Source organism: Capra hircus, chromosome 3, assembly GCF_001704415.2.
Source record: "Capra hircus breed San Clemente chromosome 3, ASM170441v1, whole genome shotgun sequence".
Taxonomy (NCBI): Eukaryota; Metazoa; Chordata; class Mammalia; order Artiodactyla; family Bovidae; genus Capra; species Capra hircus.
This window is the reverse complement of record NC_030810.1, coordinates 94,458,750-94,474,898: the sequence shown is the minus strand read 5'-3', so window position 1 is coordinate 94,474,898 and position 16,149 is coordinate 94,458,750. Positions and strand designations below refer to the sequence as shown.

General features: G+C 42.0%; 2 protein-coding genes across 2 annotated transcripts in view; both read left to right on the top strand.

Moving 5' to 3' along the window:
* The window catches only part of VTCN1 (V-set domain containing T cell activation inhibitor 1), a 75,287-nt gene extending 70,087 nt beyond the window's left edge, over positions 1-5,200 (top strand). The window contains exon 6 of the mRNA XM_005677804.3: positions 4,397-5,200. The gene's annotated coding sequence lies outside the window, so the exon portion shown is untranslated. The remainder of the gene's footprint in view (positions 1-4,396) is intronic.
* On the top strand, positions 13,946-15,468 carry LOC102176008 (nucleosome assembly protein 1-like 1). Its single transcript, XM_018045972.1, has one exon. It carries the CDS (start codon positions 14,130-14,132, stop codon positions 15,303-15,305), a length of 1,176 nt encoding a protein of 391 aa, XP_017901461.1. The 5' UTR covers positions 13,946-14,129; the 3' UTR covers positions 15,306-15,468.

Genomic DNA, 16,149 nt, shown 5'->3' with positions numbered 1-16,149 from the left:
CCCTACCTTTATGTCGGCCTTTACCTATGAGCTTTTTCCTATCATAATTTTCATGGTTCTAGACTTGGCCTTTTCTTTTTAAATTAGAAAAGTTCCTTTAACATTTCTTGTAAAGCTGGTTTGGGGGTGCTGAACTTTCGCTTGCCTGTGAAGTTGCTGATATCTCCATGGAATCTGAATGGGAGAGTCTTACTGGCTAGAAGTTTCTCGGTTGTAGGTTTTTCCCTTTCACCACTTTAAACATATTGTGCAATTCCCTTCTGAACTGCAGAGTTTCTGCTGAAGAGTCAGCTGATAGCCTTCTGGGAGTTTGCTAGTATGTTATTTGTTGCTTTCCCCTTGCTGCTTTTCATATTTTTTTACCTTTAGATTTTGCCATTTTAATGACAATGTGTCTTCATATGTTCCTCTTTGGCTCCCATGTGGGACTCTCTGCACTTCCTGGAGTGGGATGTCTACTTCGTTTTCCAGAGGAGAGAAGTTTTCAGCTATTATGTCTTCAAATATGTTCTCAGTCCTTTTCTCTCTCTCTCTTCTCCTTCCGGGACCCCTGTAACATGAATATTAGTGCACTTGATGTTGCCCCAGAGGTCTCCTAAACTCTCATTTCCTTTTTTTTTTTTTCTGTTCAGCATCAGTGATTCCACTACTGTGTTTCAGTTCACTCATCCATCATTTGCTCTAATGTTGATTCCTTCTGGTATGTTTTTCATTTCAGCTATTCTATTCTTCATCTCTGTTTGGTTGTTCTATATATTTTCTCTTTGTTAAAAATGTTCAACTTCTCACTCTTTGTGTCTCCCTATTTCTTTGATCATCTTTACAGTCACTGCTCTGAACCCTTTCCCAGGTAGACTGCCTAGCTCCACTCGGTTGTTCTCTGAGGTTTTATCTTGTTTTTCTGTCTGGAACACCTTGCTCTGTCACCTCGTTTTGCTAAGCTGTTTGTATTTTTATGTATCTGGTAGGTTGGTTACATTTTCCCACCTTGCTGCTAAGTCACTTCAGTCGTGTCCGATTTCTGTGCGACCCCATAGACGGCAGCCCACCAGGCTCCCCTGTCCCTGGGATTCTCCAGGCAAGAACACTGGAGTGGGTTGCCATTTCCTTCTCCAATGTATGAAAGTGAAAAGGGAAAGTGAAGTCGCTCAGTCGTGTCCGACTTCCACCTTGGAGAAGTGCTCTTTCGTAGACCTCTTAGGTGTCCCAACAGCACACTCCCCTCTCATCACCCAAACTATACGCTCTTGAGTACTTTATATGAGGGTTGCATGGGTCCTCCTGTTGTTTCAGGTTGTCTATGTGGGAGGTCTAGCAGGTTTGGTTGACCCCTAGTCCAGTTGGTATCCAGGCCATCCACATGAGTTGAGGCTGTGAGCTACAGGGGCAGCTGACTATGGAACCTTAGGGGGACTCAGGGCTAGTGCTGGGTCATGGATGGCTGGAGTCAGGGTCCAAGGAACTCTGGTAATGTTGCCTGGTGAGTGACAGCAAGCATGTCAGTGCCAATCTGCTGGTGGGCAAAGCTATGTCCTGGAATCTGGTTGCAGGGCCCAGAGCTGGTCTTGGATTGTTGGGGGAGGGGGAAGGGGCACTCGTGATACAGTTGGGACCAGGGTCTGGGTGTCTCAAAGTTTGTGTTGGCCTGCTAGAGGGCAGGGCTGGGGCCCATCTGGTTCTCAGGGCAGGGTCTGACTTGCTGGTAGGCAGGCTAGGTCTGCAGGCTCTGGGATTGCAGTTTTTTGCATGTAGTGTCTGCCCCCTTGTGGCTGAAGCTGGCCCAGAGGCTAGAACAGGCTTCCTGAAGGGCAGCATCCAGGCAGAATCCAGGGATTCTAGGGTTGGTACCTGCCCACTGGAAGATGGAGTTAGGTCCTGGGCCCTCTGGTGGGTAAGGCCACATCCAGAGGCAGCTATGGTCTCAGGTAATCTTAAGGCAGCCAGTATGCTGATGGGCAGAGCTGTGTCCCTGCCCAGTTAGTTGCCTGGCCAGAGACATCCGAGCACTGGTGACTCATACTGTTGAGTGGGGCCAGGTCTTGGTGCTAATGAGCTACAGGCAGAATTACACACTGGTGTTTGTCAGTGTCCACATGGTAGAAGCTCCCCAGAATGGCTGCCATCAGCAGTTGTATTCCCAGGGTGACGTGCAGTTGCTTCCTGCCTTTCTGGGAGACTCTCCAGGATCAGTAGGTAGGTCTGACCCAGGCTCCTATCAGATTACTAGTTCTGCCTGGGTTCCAGAGCATGAGAGATTTTATGTGCACCCTTTAATAGTGAAGTCTTTCTTCCCCAGCTCTTTTGCTCTCCTAATAGTAAGCCCCACTGGCCTTCAAAGCCAAGTGTTCTGGAAGCTTATCTTCCTGGTGCAGGACCCCTGAGCTGGGGAGCCTGATGTGGAGCTCAGATCTCTCACTCTTTGGGGAGTACCTCTGCAAGGTAATTATCCTCCAGCTTGTGGGTCACGCACCTTGGAGTAGGGGGCTTGATTACATCACGAGTCTGCCTCTCCTACCTGTTTCACGGTAGTTCCTTCTTTACATCTTTAGTTGCAGATCTTTTCTGGTAGATCCCTCTGTTTCATCGATGGCTGTTCTGCAAATGGCTGTGCTTTGGTGTGCCCATGAGAGAAAATGAGCTCAGGGCCTTTCTACTCCACCATCTTGGCTGGGGATCTCTTGACCTGCTTTTCATTTTTTCTCTTGTTCCCCAAACACTATGGTGCAGTGTACAGAAGAGATTTTTTTGTAAGGAAATCTACCAATTTCCATCATTTCCAAACTCCGTGGTTGTCACTGGAGGGAGGTTTCTCTGAGGAAACTATCCTTTGAGGATCTCATTAGAAGGAACCCTTTCTTCTTTCCTTGATTCTCATAACACTGTAAATGAGTTTTTAATATACTACAGCTAGATAATCTGACCTATAAAGTATAGCCTATTCATCTTTATTTGTATTCCCTTATAGCAGTGATTTACAATCTTTTTTTAAGTAAAATAAGACATACAAGAATATATGTTCACATGCAGTATGCAAAGAGTTATATACTGTCACCTGGTTAGCTATAGCTTCATTTTTTTCTCTCTAGAACTATAGGGGGGTAAACTTAAATCGTTTTTTTAAAAACAAATGAAGAGATCATTACTTGAGATACACATTATAACTTACCATGACACTTTAGGTCACACACATTCCTTGGCTGAGAACTCAGAAGTCATCTTTCTACTTCCATCTAGAAGCTTGCCCATAGCTCCCCTCTCAGTTCCTGTTTGCTGTGAGGATGATCCCCTTATTAAGGGGAGACTCAAGTCATCTCCTTTCCCCTAGCGACCCATGATACCATGTGGCCTCAATAGAATATCATCAAAATACAGAAAAACAAATCCATTTCTGAAGAAGAAATACACAGTGGAAGGGAGATTTTCAGTGTTTGATAAGTGTTTGCTGAATGGCTGTAATGGTATCTTATTGCTATTATTTTCAGAATCCCAGGAATCTGTAGAACTATTTCACCATAAGATATGACCTAGTTTTATATTTCTGGGGGGAAATGAATTCACATCTAGAACTCAGGAGTGAACAAATAAGATCAAGAAGCAGAAAGAAGCCAAAAGCAACCCACAGAAGACTTCAATATGAACAAGATAAATTTATCTTCAAAGACATATATTAAAAGTTGTGAAATAATTCATCTGAACCAGAGAAGTGTATTAATACTGCCAAGTAAAATACATGTGGGACAAGTGTATCCCCATATCTCAGGGACCTCACCATTCCCACACAAGGAGATAATGGGATATTGCATCTCTTTTGTCGCTGAATCTTTAGCTATATTGCTGTGATGTTGCTCTGAGGAAGTTTCTAGAAAGTTCTGATTGCACTATAACCATGTTTTATAATCCACAAATTAAACTGTAGTGGATTCATTTAGAAGTTGATAATGCGCTGCCACTTCACAATTTAGAGGCGGCTGCATTTTAGTGGGCTTCCCTAGTGGCTCAGACTGTAAAGAATCCGCCTGCAGTGTAGGAGACCAGGTATGATCCCTGGGTTGGGAAGATCCTGTGGAGAAGGAAATGGCAACCCACTCTAGTATTCTTGCCTGGAGAATCCCATGGACAGGGGAACCTGGAGGGCTACAGTCCATGGGGTTGCAAAGAGCTGGACACGACTGAGTGACTAAGCATGCACGCACACATTTTAATGATGGGTCGAATGATTCACTTTTCATTAAAATGCAAAAATGCCCTGGCATCTCCTCCCACCTGACAAATGCCAAGAAAAAATGTAGAAAATGATCATAATTTTAACATTAAAAATGTAGTTGGGTGACACTGATTTTCTAAACTATGTCAGCATCTTATTTTTAAAACAAACTAACGCTATTTTACTTCTCAGATGATGCTTATCCTTGAATGGTCCAGGGAAAGGACCTCTCATCTTGACCATGTGTAATATTATGTCATCACAAGCTTTGAGGCTGCTTCTTTATATCTTGATCAGACAGTGATCACCTCAGTTTTCACCAGCATCTAGAGCAGTGGGACTCAAACAGGTGATTCTGTGCCACCTCCAGAGACAGTCAAAAATTTTGGAGACAACTTTGTGGTCACAACTTGGGGGTGCTGCTGGCATCTAGTGGAGAGAACCCAGGCCGCTGCTCAACATCCTGCAATGTACAGGCCGTCCATCTACAACAAAGAATTATCCAGCCCCAACAGGCAGCGGTGCTGAGATTAAGAAACTCTGATGTAGAGTAGAAGAGTATCTAGAAAAGAGGGGAGCAAACAAACCTGTTTGCTTCCTAAAATCAGGCATTAGCTTGTGTCTCTCTGGCTGCTGCCTCAGCAAAGCGAACCAGTTTCAGGCAACCAGGAATTCCTGATGGGATTACCCTCAGCTGGTTGGAGCTCCCACTTGCCTTTCCTTTTTTTCCTACTCTACAAACCAAGTCCGGTGAGACAGTTGCCTGAATTTCACCCCAAGTTCTCTCACTCTGAATTTAGATCTCAGGACTCTGCCTAGTCAAAATTCAAATTAAGGCAACAAAAACATGTAACTTCCTTGAAGCAGAGACTTCCAAAAGCAAGGGCAATGAACCTTTGAAACGAGGCCCTCAGAACTGAAGCCCTGCTAGAAAAGAGGTTTTGTTTCTAACTCCCTCCCTGTATTTTTCACGTGGTGCCTACTGCCCTCCCTGGCACTTTGGACCAACTGTGCTTATATTACATTTTGTTATAGAAAACTTGACTTTAGAGTTCTGACCATTCAAGAGAAGGATTTAATATACATTTCCTATGCTGCTGTCTGCCTATTTCGTCGAAGAACATGAGTTTAAGGGAAAATGGATAAAAAGCCATAGATCAGGTTGTAAAGATTAGTACTCAGCACATAGCAGACCTTCAATAAATGTTTGTTGAATGATGAATAAATGAATGAGTGGAAATGATAGGAGCCTATGGCAAGGTGGCTTGGTCTAGTTTCTAGTTTTCTTAAGGAAACTGCATTCGGCTTTACCAGCCTGCCAAGTCTCCACCTGGGAACATACAGTAGGCTTGAGGCAAATCTCTCATTTGAGGGAGAATACATATCAGTGCACAAACCCATTACCCTAGGATCAAAAAAAAAAATCTGACTTTGACTACTCAGGAATTATTAAATTCTCAAATCTTAGGAGGTGGAAGGACTTCAGAATCCTCGTTCCTAGTCCTTCCACTTTTCAGATGAAGATTCCGAGGCCCAGGGTAAAGTGTGAGTAATTAGCTATCCTCAGGCTATATAATTTGCCCAAAATCATACCAGCAGTTGGTGGAGGAGTAAAACATAAAAAAAAAAATTTAATTGCCAAAGGGCAAATTCCCAGGGGACTTTGAAATACCTCTGTTCTCAAAGGTCTTCTGCAAGAAGAGAATAATGCTAACCCTTGTGGCTCAGCTGGTAAAGAATCTGCCCGCAATGCGGGAGACCTGGGTTCGATCCCTGGGTTGGGAAGATCCCCTGGAGAAGGGAAAGGCTACCCACTCCAGTATTCTGGCCTGGAGAATTCCATAGACTATATAGTCCATGGGGTCGCAAAGAGTCAGACGTGACTAAGCAACTTTCACTTTCAAACTCAGAGAGTAAACCGTGAAAGCACAACCACTCCCAACCCGTGTTGTTTCTTTGGCCTTGTCTCTGAGTCCACAGTGGGGTGCAGATGCATTAGACAACAGATGCATCATATTACCTGAAGTACAAAGGCGAGAGCACGATGTACGCCGCATCCAAGGAAGCGCAACTCTGGATGCCAAAAGCTAGCATATTTCTGAAGTATAACAGTTTGAGGGAACAAGTCACACTTTGAGAAGTACTGGCTACCAGCTATGCCCAGATTTGTTGTAAGTGTATACTGACTTCAATCTCTACGTTGTTAATTGGGAGATGGGATATGCAGGGGGTCGTTACCGCATAATAAGGCTTCTATTAATGAAATTTGTAATTCCTAATCTCCCTTCAGCTGGCAAGTCTCCTAACAGCCAATTGGCTGCTCTAATTCATACTGTCCCAATATATGCCCAAGCGCCTTTCTCCTTCTAACCTTGTCTTACTTCTTTTTTGACATCAATCATCCAGGAGTTTCAGTATGCAAGCCATGAGTAAAAACTAACAGTCACAAAAACAGAACCTGAGAAATGCTCTCTTTTATCTTTCCTTAGATTCTACTTCCCTAAAGCAAAACTTTTATTTAGGCTGTCTCTGAGTGGTCCTCTGCACTATGATTTCACTCTTCTCTTCTGTCTATAAATGCAGCTTAACACAAACTCAGACATTGTTTTGTTTATTGTTTTTCATTGCTGAGTACTTGGACACTATTAAGACAATGACAAAATAAGGATGGGGTCTAGGTAGTCCTTGGAAGTTTGCTCTTAGAAAAGGATCAAGCAGACACTCCTAGGAAGCCTTATTTACTGATAGCACCTGACAAAGAGGCCAAAGAGGTTAAGTCACCACTTAGAAGGGGGGTGGTCTGGAGTTGTCACTCGAGGAGCCTCTGTGTCTATGAGTGGCAGGGCTCCCCCAGATAATGATATGCCTGTCTCTTCTCAAAGTCATAATTTGACCCGCAGCATTATCTTATCTCTTCAGTTCAAATCTAACTGTCTGGCCTAAGAAGTATTCTTAGCACTTTCAATTTTAAGATCCCTTGTGAACAAAGCTAGTGGAAGTGATGCAATTCCAATTGAGCCTTTTCAAATCCTAAAAGATGATGCTATGAAAGTGCTGCACTCAAAATGCCAGCAAATTTGGAAAACTCAACAGTGGCCACAGGACTGGAAAAGGTCAGTTTTCATTTCAATCCCAAAGAAAGGCAATGCCAAAGAATGCTCAAACTACTGGACAACTGCGCTCATCTTGCACATTAGCAAAGTAATGCTCAAAATCCTCCAAGCCAGCCTTCAGCAGTACATGAACCATGAGCTTCCAGATGTTCAAGCTGGATTTAGAAAAGGCAGAGGAACCAGAGATCAAATTGCCAACATCCACTGGATCATTGAAAAAGCAAGAGAGTTCCAGAAAAACATCTACTTCTGCTTTATTGACTATACCAAAGCCTTTGACTGTGTGGACCACAACAAACTGTGGAAAATTCTTCAAGAGATGGGAATACCACACCATCTGACCTGCCTCCTGAGAAATCTGTATGCAGGTCAAGAAACAACAGTTAGAACTGGACATGAAACAACAGACCGGTTCCAAGTAGTGAAAGGAATACATCAAGGCTGTATATTGTCACCCTGCTTATTTAACTTATATGAAGAGTACATCATGAGAAATTGAGAAATACTGCGCTGGATGAAGCACAAGCTGGAATCAAAATTGCCGGGAAAAATATCAATAACCTCGGTATGCAGATGACACCACCCTTATGGCAGAAAGTGAAGAGGAACTAAAGAGCCTCTCAATGAAAGTGAAAGAGGAAAGGGAAAAAAAACTAAGATCATGGCATCTGGTCCCATCACTTCATGGCAAGTAGATGGGGAAACAATGGAAACAGTGTCAGACTTTATTTTTCTGGGCTCCAAAATCACTGCAGATGGTGACTGCAATCATAAAATTAAAAGATGCTTGCTCCTTGGAAGAAAAGCTATGACCAACCTAGGCAGCATATTAAAAAGCAGAGACATTACTTTGCCAACAAAGGTCCATCTAGTCAAAGCTTTGGTTTTTCCAATAGTCATTTATGGATGTGAGAGTTGGACTATAAAGAAAGCTGAATGCCGAAGAACTGATGCTTTTGAATTGCGGTGTTGGAGAAGACGCTTGAGGGTCCCTTGGGCTGCAAGGAGATCCAACCAGTCCAGCCTAAAGGAAATCAGTCCTGAATATTCATTGGAAGGACTGATGCTGAAGCTGAAACTCCAATACTCTGGCCACCTGATGTGAAGAACTGCCTCATCTGAAAAGACCCTGATGACAGGAAAAATTGCAGGTAGGAGGAGAAGGGAACTAGAGAGGACGAGATGGTTGGATGGCACCACCAACTCAATGGACATGAGTTTGAGTAAGCTCCGGGAGCTGGTGATGGACAGGGACAGGGTGCTGCAGTCCAGGGGCTGCAAAGAGTTGAACATGACTGAGCGACTGAACTGAACTGAACCCAAAACTATAAAAAATACTTCAAATAAGAACTTTATGGATATCTTGGTCCTGTATCACACTCTTTAAACAAAAGTAACACTCAGTTCATCTATCCTGTGAGTGAGTCACAGCAAACTGTAACCATTTCCCGTCTCTTTGCCTTCCATATCTGCAGCTGCCAAAATTTATTTGTAACTATTTATGTATCATAAGAAGAACTACTAGGTTTTCACAGACAAAATTCCAGGACCTTATGGTACTTAATATGACTTTGATGAGTTGGCTCAGATAGCCCTATATGACTCAAGTGGTGGGGCCAGGTCTCATAACAAGGGTAGATGAGACTGGAAACGTGACAAGTTTACAGCATAAACACAGCAGTTTCTATTAACAGCCAGCAGGTGGCCCCAGAAGAAGCCAAGTCACAGCCTGCTAAATGTGGATCCATGAGAAAAATAGTGATTGTCTTCAGTTCCACTCATCATCCCTTTAATCCATTTTCTCCCATACAGCCCAATCCCCTCTCCTCTAGGCTCTGAGGACTCTGTCTTTTCACCACTTTTTTCATCAAAACCCCCCATGCACCCCCACGCCAAGAAAAAAATGCTCCCTGGCATCTAGCTATACATGAGAAGGTAATTTCTCAACCACCACTTTCATTTGCTTAAGGTATTATCTTCCCATGAAGGCAAATCCTCACTTTATTGAAATAATGCTATGAGTAAAAATACCAAACAAAAAATATCAAAGTAGTAAGAGATCCTTGGGGTATATCAAAGTAGACCAAAGATTCTCACTGAGGTTGTGGGGGTGCTTTTTAATAATACATAAATCACCACCTCATACATAAATCACCACTTCCACCCTCATTGTTAGAATTAAGAATCACTGTGTAACATGAGATATATGAAGAGAATGTTACCTTTATAATCATTACTATTGTAGAAATATGAGATCCCCTGACACAAATTACAATCTTTAGAGAAGGAAAGAAATGGAGTGCCGCTTATGTCTCAAACATCATACTAGGTATTTGTCTCTTCAGTCCTTATAAGATGGGTATCACCTTGACCCAAGCACCGTCACCATTTTTCAGAGGAGAAAACAGGTTCTGAGAGGTTAAGTAACTTACCAAAGATTATACAGACAAGAGTTTGAGAAAGCATTCAAACTCAAATCTCTCATCCCAACCATACCATTTCCGAAAAAGCATGGGCATTTGTAAAAGTGCTATAAAAAGTGTAATACTGTGTGTGTGAGGGGCTTCCCTGATAGCTCAGTTGGTAAAGAATCCACCTGCAATGCAGGAGACCCCAGTTCGATTCCTGGGTCAGGAAGATCTGCTGGAGAAGGGATAGGCTACCCACTCTAGTATTCTTCGGCTTCCCTTGTGGCTCAGCTGGTAAAGAATCTGCCTGTATCTGTTATATAAATATTGGCTATCATGTTATTATATGTATTAAACTATGAGGACTCATTGGAGCTTTCAGCTTCACTGCTCAGGATGGTCTGCAGCCATCTGTAAGGAAGATGGACCCTCTCCCTGGAAGAGAGTCAGTGCTTCCTCAATTACACTTGGGCATTTTCCACCACAGCCCTTCCCTAATTCACTAAGCGGCTGGCAGTGAAATTTCAAGCCTCCTCCGAACTCACTCTAACTTCACCTTGATGTGCTCCCAAAAGTCCCTTGGGGACGATCTCTAAGGCTTCAGAAGATGGCTGTAACCTGCTGAGGTGCAGTCTTTACCAGATGATCCAAAATGTCTCTTGAGGCCGGTTTATGTGTTCCATGTTGTTGGGCCTCAAAATACCTGAAGGATAGGTTTAATTGTTACAAACATTTCCTTGAGTTCACAAACGTTGAGCACAGAAACACAGATGGTCCTGTCCACTCTGCCAGGACCAAACATACTGCTTATATGTAATCAAATCTATTAGCTTTTCCAGTTTTGTTTCTTCTTTTAGCACTTATGCTTACATGCCTTCAGTACCCCTAGATGATATAAAAATGATCATCTTTATATTTTAACATTCCATGTTTAACATTTAAATCTTTATTTCATCTGAAGCTAATTTTTAGTATAATCTGTGTGGTAAGGGAGTTAACTATTGTGTTTTTAAGTGATTCTCCAAAACTACTCATTAATTCATCCTTACTCCCGCTGAATTTTTGTAATATTTTACTCTATTGCATGTTCTTATATATATATTTATATCTGTTTCTGAACTTTTGATAACCTTTGAGACCCACAATGTTAACCAGTATATAAAGGAAAGGGAAAAGAATAGTTATTTGCAAATACATTTACCCAGCTATTCCCTGGAGATGGCTGTGAGTGGTTCAAGAAAGTAAACTCACTTTCTTTTAGCTGTGGTTGCTAGAAATCCAAGATCCAAGAGTCAGTGGGTTTGGTTCATCTTAAGGCCCCCTCCTTGGCTTGCAGATGGCCACCTTTTCAGTGAGTCCTTACATGGCATCTTGTCTGTGGACACACATCTCTGATGCCTGCTCCTCTTCTTATAAGGACACCTGCAGTATTGGATTAGGGTCCACCCATATTATCCCACTTAACCTTAATCACGTCTTTAAAGGCCCTATCTCCAAATACAGTCACATTCTGAGGTACTGGGGGGTAGGACTTCAACACAGGAATTCAGGAGAACACAATTCATAACACTAACATATAAGGAATAATTAATAAAATTAGTTATTATTAAGTATTCAATATGTGTTAGAAAGGGCAAATGAATATCAAAGCAACCATAACAGGAAAAGATATGACCAACTTAGCTTTTTTCCCCTTATTTGACCAAGAATAGATATTTAATATTTGAACAGTTGGGACACAAGAGAAAGCCTTGTCCAAATAGCTACTGCTTCAAACCAGGTCAGAGGGCACTTGAAGACTAGAGCACAATGGCTCAGCAGGTGGATGCTGTTAAAGGAACTGAATTGACTGATGGCCTTCTCAAACCACAGGTTACTATTTTAAATGTCACAAAAGACCAGAGAGCATGAAAAGATGAAAAATAAAACCAGTGTGGATCCAATCTTCAAACAAGCAGAAGTGAGTGATAGCGGCAGTTTTGGCTCCATGTGACTCAACTAAATTGCCAAGTACTAAGGCTGTCTTTGGGCTAGAGGTAGATTACAATCTTTTTTGTCCTGGGGCTCTCAAAATAGAAAACAGCTTTTTTTCTTCTTTCTGTCCTTCTCACTAAAATCCTTTTTGCAGTCCTTGTAGAGTAAAACATCTGTGTTGGTCAAAATCATGCAAAAGGGACAGTAACCCTAGTGCTACATAATGTAAATATAAAAGAGGATGTATCTGACACCATATACAAAAATAAACTCAAATTAAAGACCCAAGTGTAAGACCAGATGTTATAAAATTCCTAGAGGAAAACAGGGGCAGACACTTTTTGACATAAATCACAGCAAGATCTTTTTGGGTTGGGAAGCTCTCTGGGTCCGGAATTTCCCCTGGAGAAGGAAATGGCAACCCACTCCAGTACTCTTGCCTGGAAAATCCCATGGACAGAGGAGCCTGATAGGCTACAGTTCATGGGGTCACAAAGAGTCTGACAGGACTGAGCAACTTCACTTTTCACTTTGCTAATGTAAAGGAAACAAAAGCAAAAATAAATAAATGGTACGTAATTAAATGAAAACATTTTTGCACATCAAAGGAAACCATTGACAAAAATGCAGACAACCCACTGAATGGGAGAAAATATTTACAAGTGATATGACCAATATGGGGTGGATATCCAACAACTCAACATCAAGAAAAACAAACAACCCAACTAAAAAACGGGCAGAAGAATTTGCAGCAAGGTGGGCAGACCTAGGGACTATCATACTAAGGGAAATCAGAAAGGGAAAGACGAACAGCATACAAAATCACTCACACCTGGAATCTAAAATGTGACGCCAGTGGACGCACTTACCGAAACGGAAACAGACGCGCAGGCAGAGCAGCAAAGTGAAGGCGCCCAAAGGGGAAACGGAGAGAAGGGAGAGGGGCAAACAGGAGCTTGGGATTAGCAGACACAGACTACTCTATACAGAATAAACAACAGGGCCAGTCCTGCTGTATAGCACAAGGTACTACACTCAATATCCGGCAATAAATCATGACGGAAAATATGAAAAACAATGGGTATACATGTATAACTGAATCACTTTTCTGTATAGCAAAAACCAACACAACATTGTAAATCAACTACATTTCAATTTTTAAAAATGGTCAGAAGAACTAAATAGATATTTTTCTAAAGAGGAAATGCAGATGACCCAACAGCACATGAGAAGATGCTCAACATCACTAATCATGAGGGAAATGTAAGTTAAAACTACAGTGAGATATTACCTCACACCTGTCAGAATGGCTATCATCAAAAAGAATACAAATAACTAATGTTGATGAGGATGTGGAGAAAAGGAAACCCTTGGTACACTGTTGGTGGGAATGTAAATTGTTGTGGCCACTGTGGAAAACGGCAAGAAGTTTCACAAAAAAAAATGACAAATAGAAATACCATATGATCTAGCAATTCCACTCTTGGGCATGTACCCCCAAAAAACCAAAAACACTAATTTGAAAAGACACACGCACCACAACGTTCATAGCAGCGTTGTTTATAATAACCAAGATATAGATGCAATCTAAGTGTTCATCAACAGATGAATGGACAAAGAGGATGTGGTATGTGTGTATATGTATATAGTATATACACAACAGAATGGTGTTCAGTCATAAAAAAGAATGAAAGTTTGCCATTTGTAGCAACATGGATGGACTTAGAGGACATTATGCTCTGAGAAATAAGCTGGAGAAAGACAACTTAAAGAAAGACAGAAAGACTGTATAATTATATATCACTTATATACAGAATCTAAAAAAATAACAAAATAGTGGATATAACAAAAAAGCAATAGACATACAGACACAGAGAAGAAACCAGTGGGTACCAGAGGGGAGGTGGGGAGGGGCAATATAGGTGTGGGGAAGTGGGAGGCACAAACAACTGGGTGTAAGATAGGCTCAAGGATATACTGTGCAACATGAGGAATAGAGCCAGTATTTTGTAATAACTGTAAATGGAAAGTAACCTTTAAAAATGTGTTTTAATTTTCAAATTAAAAAAAGAAGGCTTATTTGGGGAAAAAACTTCCAAGCAAATATGAAAGAGCAGAGCAATCCTCAGAGCTCATTAGGATGGAATGCTTAGGCTGGGTATAGCTGCACCGGACTCATCAGGCCAAGCGTTCAAGTAGAGAGTAGAGACTGACCCTTCTATTCATTAATGCTCTACGTATTTGCTGGAAAAGAAAGAGCAGGGCTTTTTTAGCGCCATCTGCTCGCGGCGCCGCCTCCTGCTCCTCCCGCCGCCGCCCTGAGTCACTGCCTGCGCAGCTCGGGCCGCTCGGCTCCCCGCGCTCGCCACCGGAGAGCTGAGCTGGAAAACGAAATTTGCCATTTTTGAAAATACTTGGCATTTGTACAACATGGCAGACATCGACAACAAAGAACAGTCTGAACTTGATCAAGATTTGGATGATGTTGAAGAAGTAGAAGAAGAAGAAACTGGTGAAGAAACAAAAATCAAAGCGCGTCAGCTGACTGTTCAGATGATGCAAAATCCTCAGATTCTTGCAGCCCTTCAAGAAAGACTTGATGGTCTGGTAGAAACACCAACAGGATACATTGAAAGCTTGCCTAGGGTAGTTAAAAGACGAGTGAACGCTCTCAAAAACCTTCAAGTCAAATGTGCACAGATACAAGCCAAATTCTATGAGGAAGTTCATGATCTTGAAAGGAAGTACGCTGTTCTTTATCAGCCTCTGTTTGATAAGCGATTTGAGATCATTAATGCCATTTATGAACCTACAGAAGAAGAATGTGAATGGAAACCAGATGAGGAAGATGAAATTTCGGAGGAGCTAAAAGAAAAGGCCAAGATTGAAGATGAGAAAAAGGATGAAGAAAAAGAAGATCCCAAGGGAATTCCTGAGTTTTGGCTGACCGTTTTTAAGAATGTTGACTTGCTCAGTGATATGGTTCAGGAACATGATGAGCCTATTCTGAAGCACTTGAAAGATATTAAAGTGAAGTTCTCAGATGCTGGTCAACCTATGAGTTTTGTCTTAGAATTTCACTTTGAACCCAATGAATATTTCACAAATGAAGTGTTGACAAAGACATATAGGATGAGATCAGAACCAGATGATTCTGATCCCTTTTCTTTTGATGGACCAGAAATTATGGGTTGTATAGGGTGCCAGATAGATTGGAAAAAAGGGAAGAATGTCACTTTGAAAACGATTAAGAAGAAGCAGAAACACAAGGGACGTGGGACAGTTCGTACTGTGACCAAAACAGTTTCTAATGACTCTTTCTTTAATTTTTTTGCCCCTCCTGAAGTTCCTGAGAGTGGAGATCTGGATGATGATTCTGAAGCTATCCTCGCTGCAGACTTTGAAATTGGTCACTTTTTACGTGAGCGTATAATCCCAAGATCAGTGTTATACTTTACTGGAGAAGCTATTGAAGATGATGATGATGATTATGATGAAGAAGGTGAAGAAGCGGATGAGGAAGGGGAAGAAGAAGGAGATGAGGAAAATGATCCAGACTATGACCCAAAGAAGGATCAAAACCCAGCAGAGTGCAAGCAGCAGTGAAGCAGGATGTGTGAGGCCCTGAGGATAACCCGCACTGATCTGCCTTCTGCTTCCATGGAAAGGATGAATTTACACCATTTGACAAGCCTATTTCAAGTTTTTTGTTTGTTTGTTTGCTCATTTTTGTTTTTGCATCCTAAAATAAAAATGTCATATAATTTTAGTTCTCAAAAAAAAAAAAAAAAAAGAAAGAGCAGGGAACTATAATGCTATGGAAGATCCCAACTGAGGAAATGGCCTTGTTAGAAAGGGTGCCCCCCAAAGCTCAGGAGCTTGTACTAGGTTATTCTCCTGTCAAGGGCTTCCAGGGCCTTCCAGAGATGTATCCTGCTCAGTTAAGGAAACCTATCTACCAGCTATTGTAAAGGTCAGGCAACCCTCCAGTACGTATGCTGTTGCTGTCCAGTCACTAAGTCGTGCCCAACTCTTTGTGACCCAATGGACTGTGGCACACCAGGCTTCCCCATCCTTCACTATCTCCCGGAGTTTGCTCAAACTCATGTCCATTGAGTTGGTGATGCCATCCAACCATCTCATCCTCTGTCATCCCCTTCTCCTCTTGCCGTCAATCTTTCCCAGCACCAGGGTCTTTTCCAGTGAGCTGTCTCTTCACATCAGGTGGCCAAGGTATTGGAGCCTCAGCTTCAGCATCAGTCTTTCCAATGAATATTCAGGGTTGATTGATTTCCTTTAAGATTGACTGGTTGGATCTCCATGCTATCTGAGGGACTCTCAAGAGTCTTCTCCACTGCAAAAGCATCAATTCTTTGACACTCAGCCTTATTTATACATATACATATACGTATACAGTACATATACATGTCATTGAACCACTGGTCAGTTA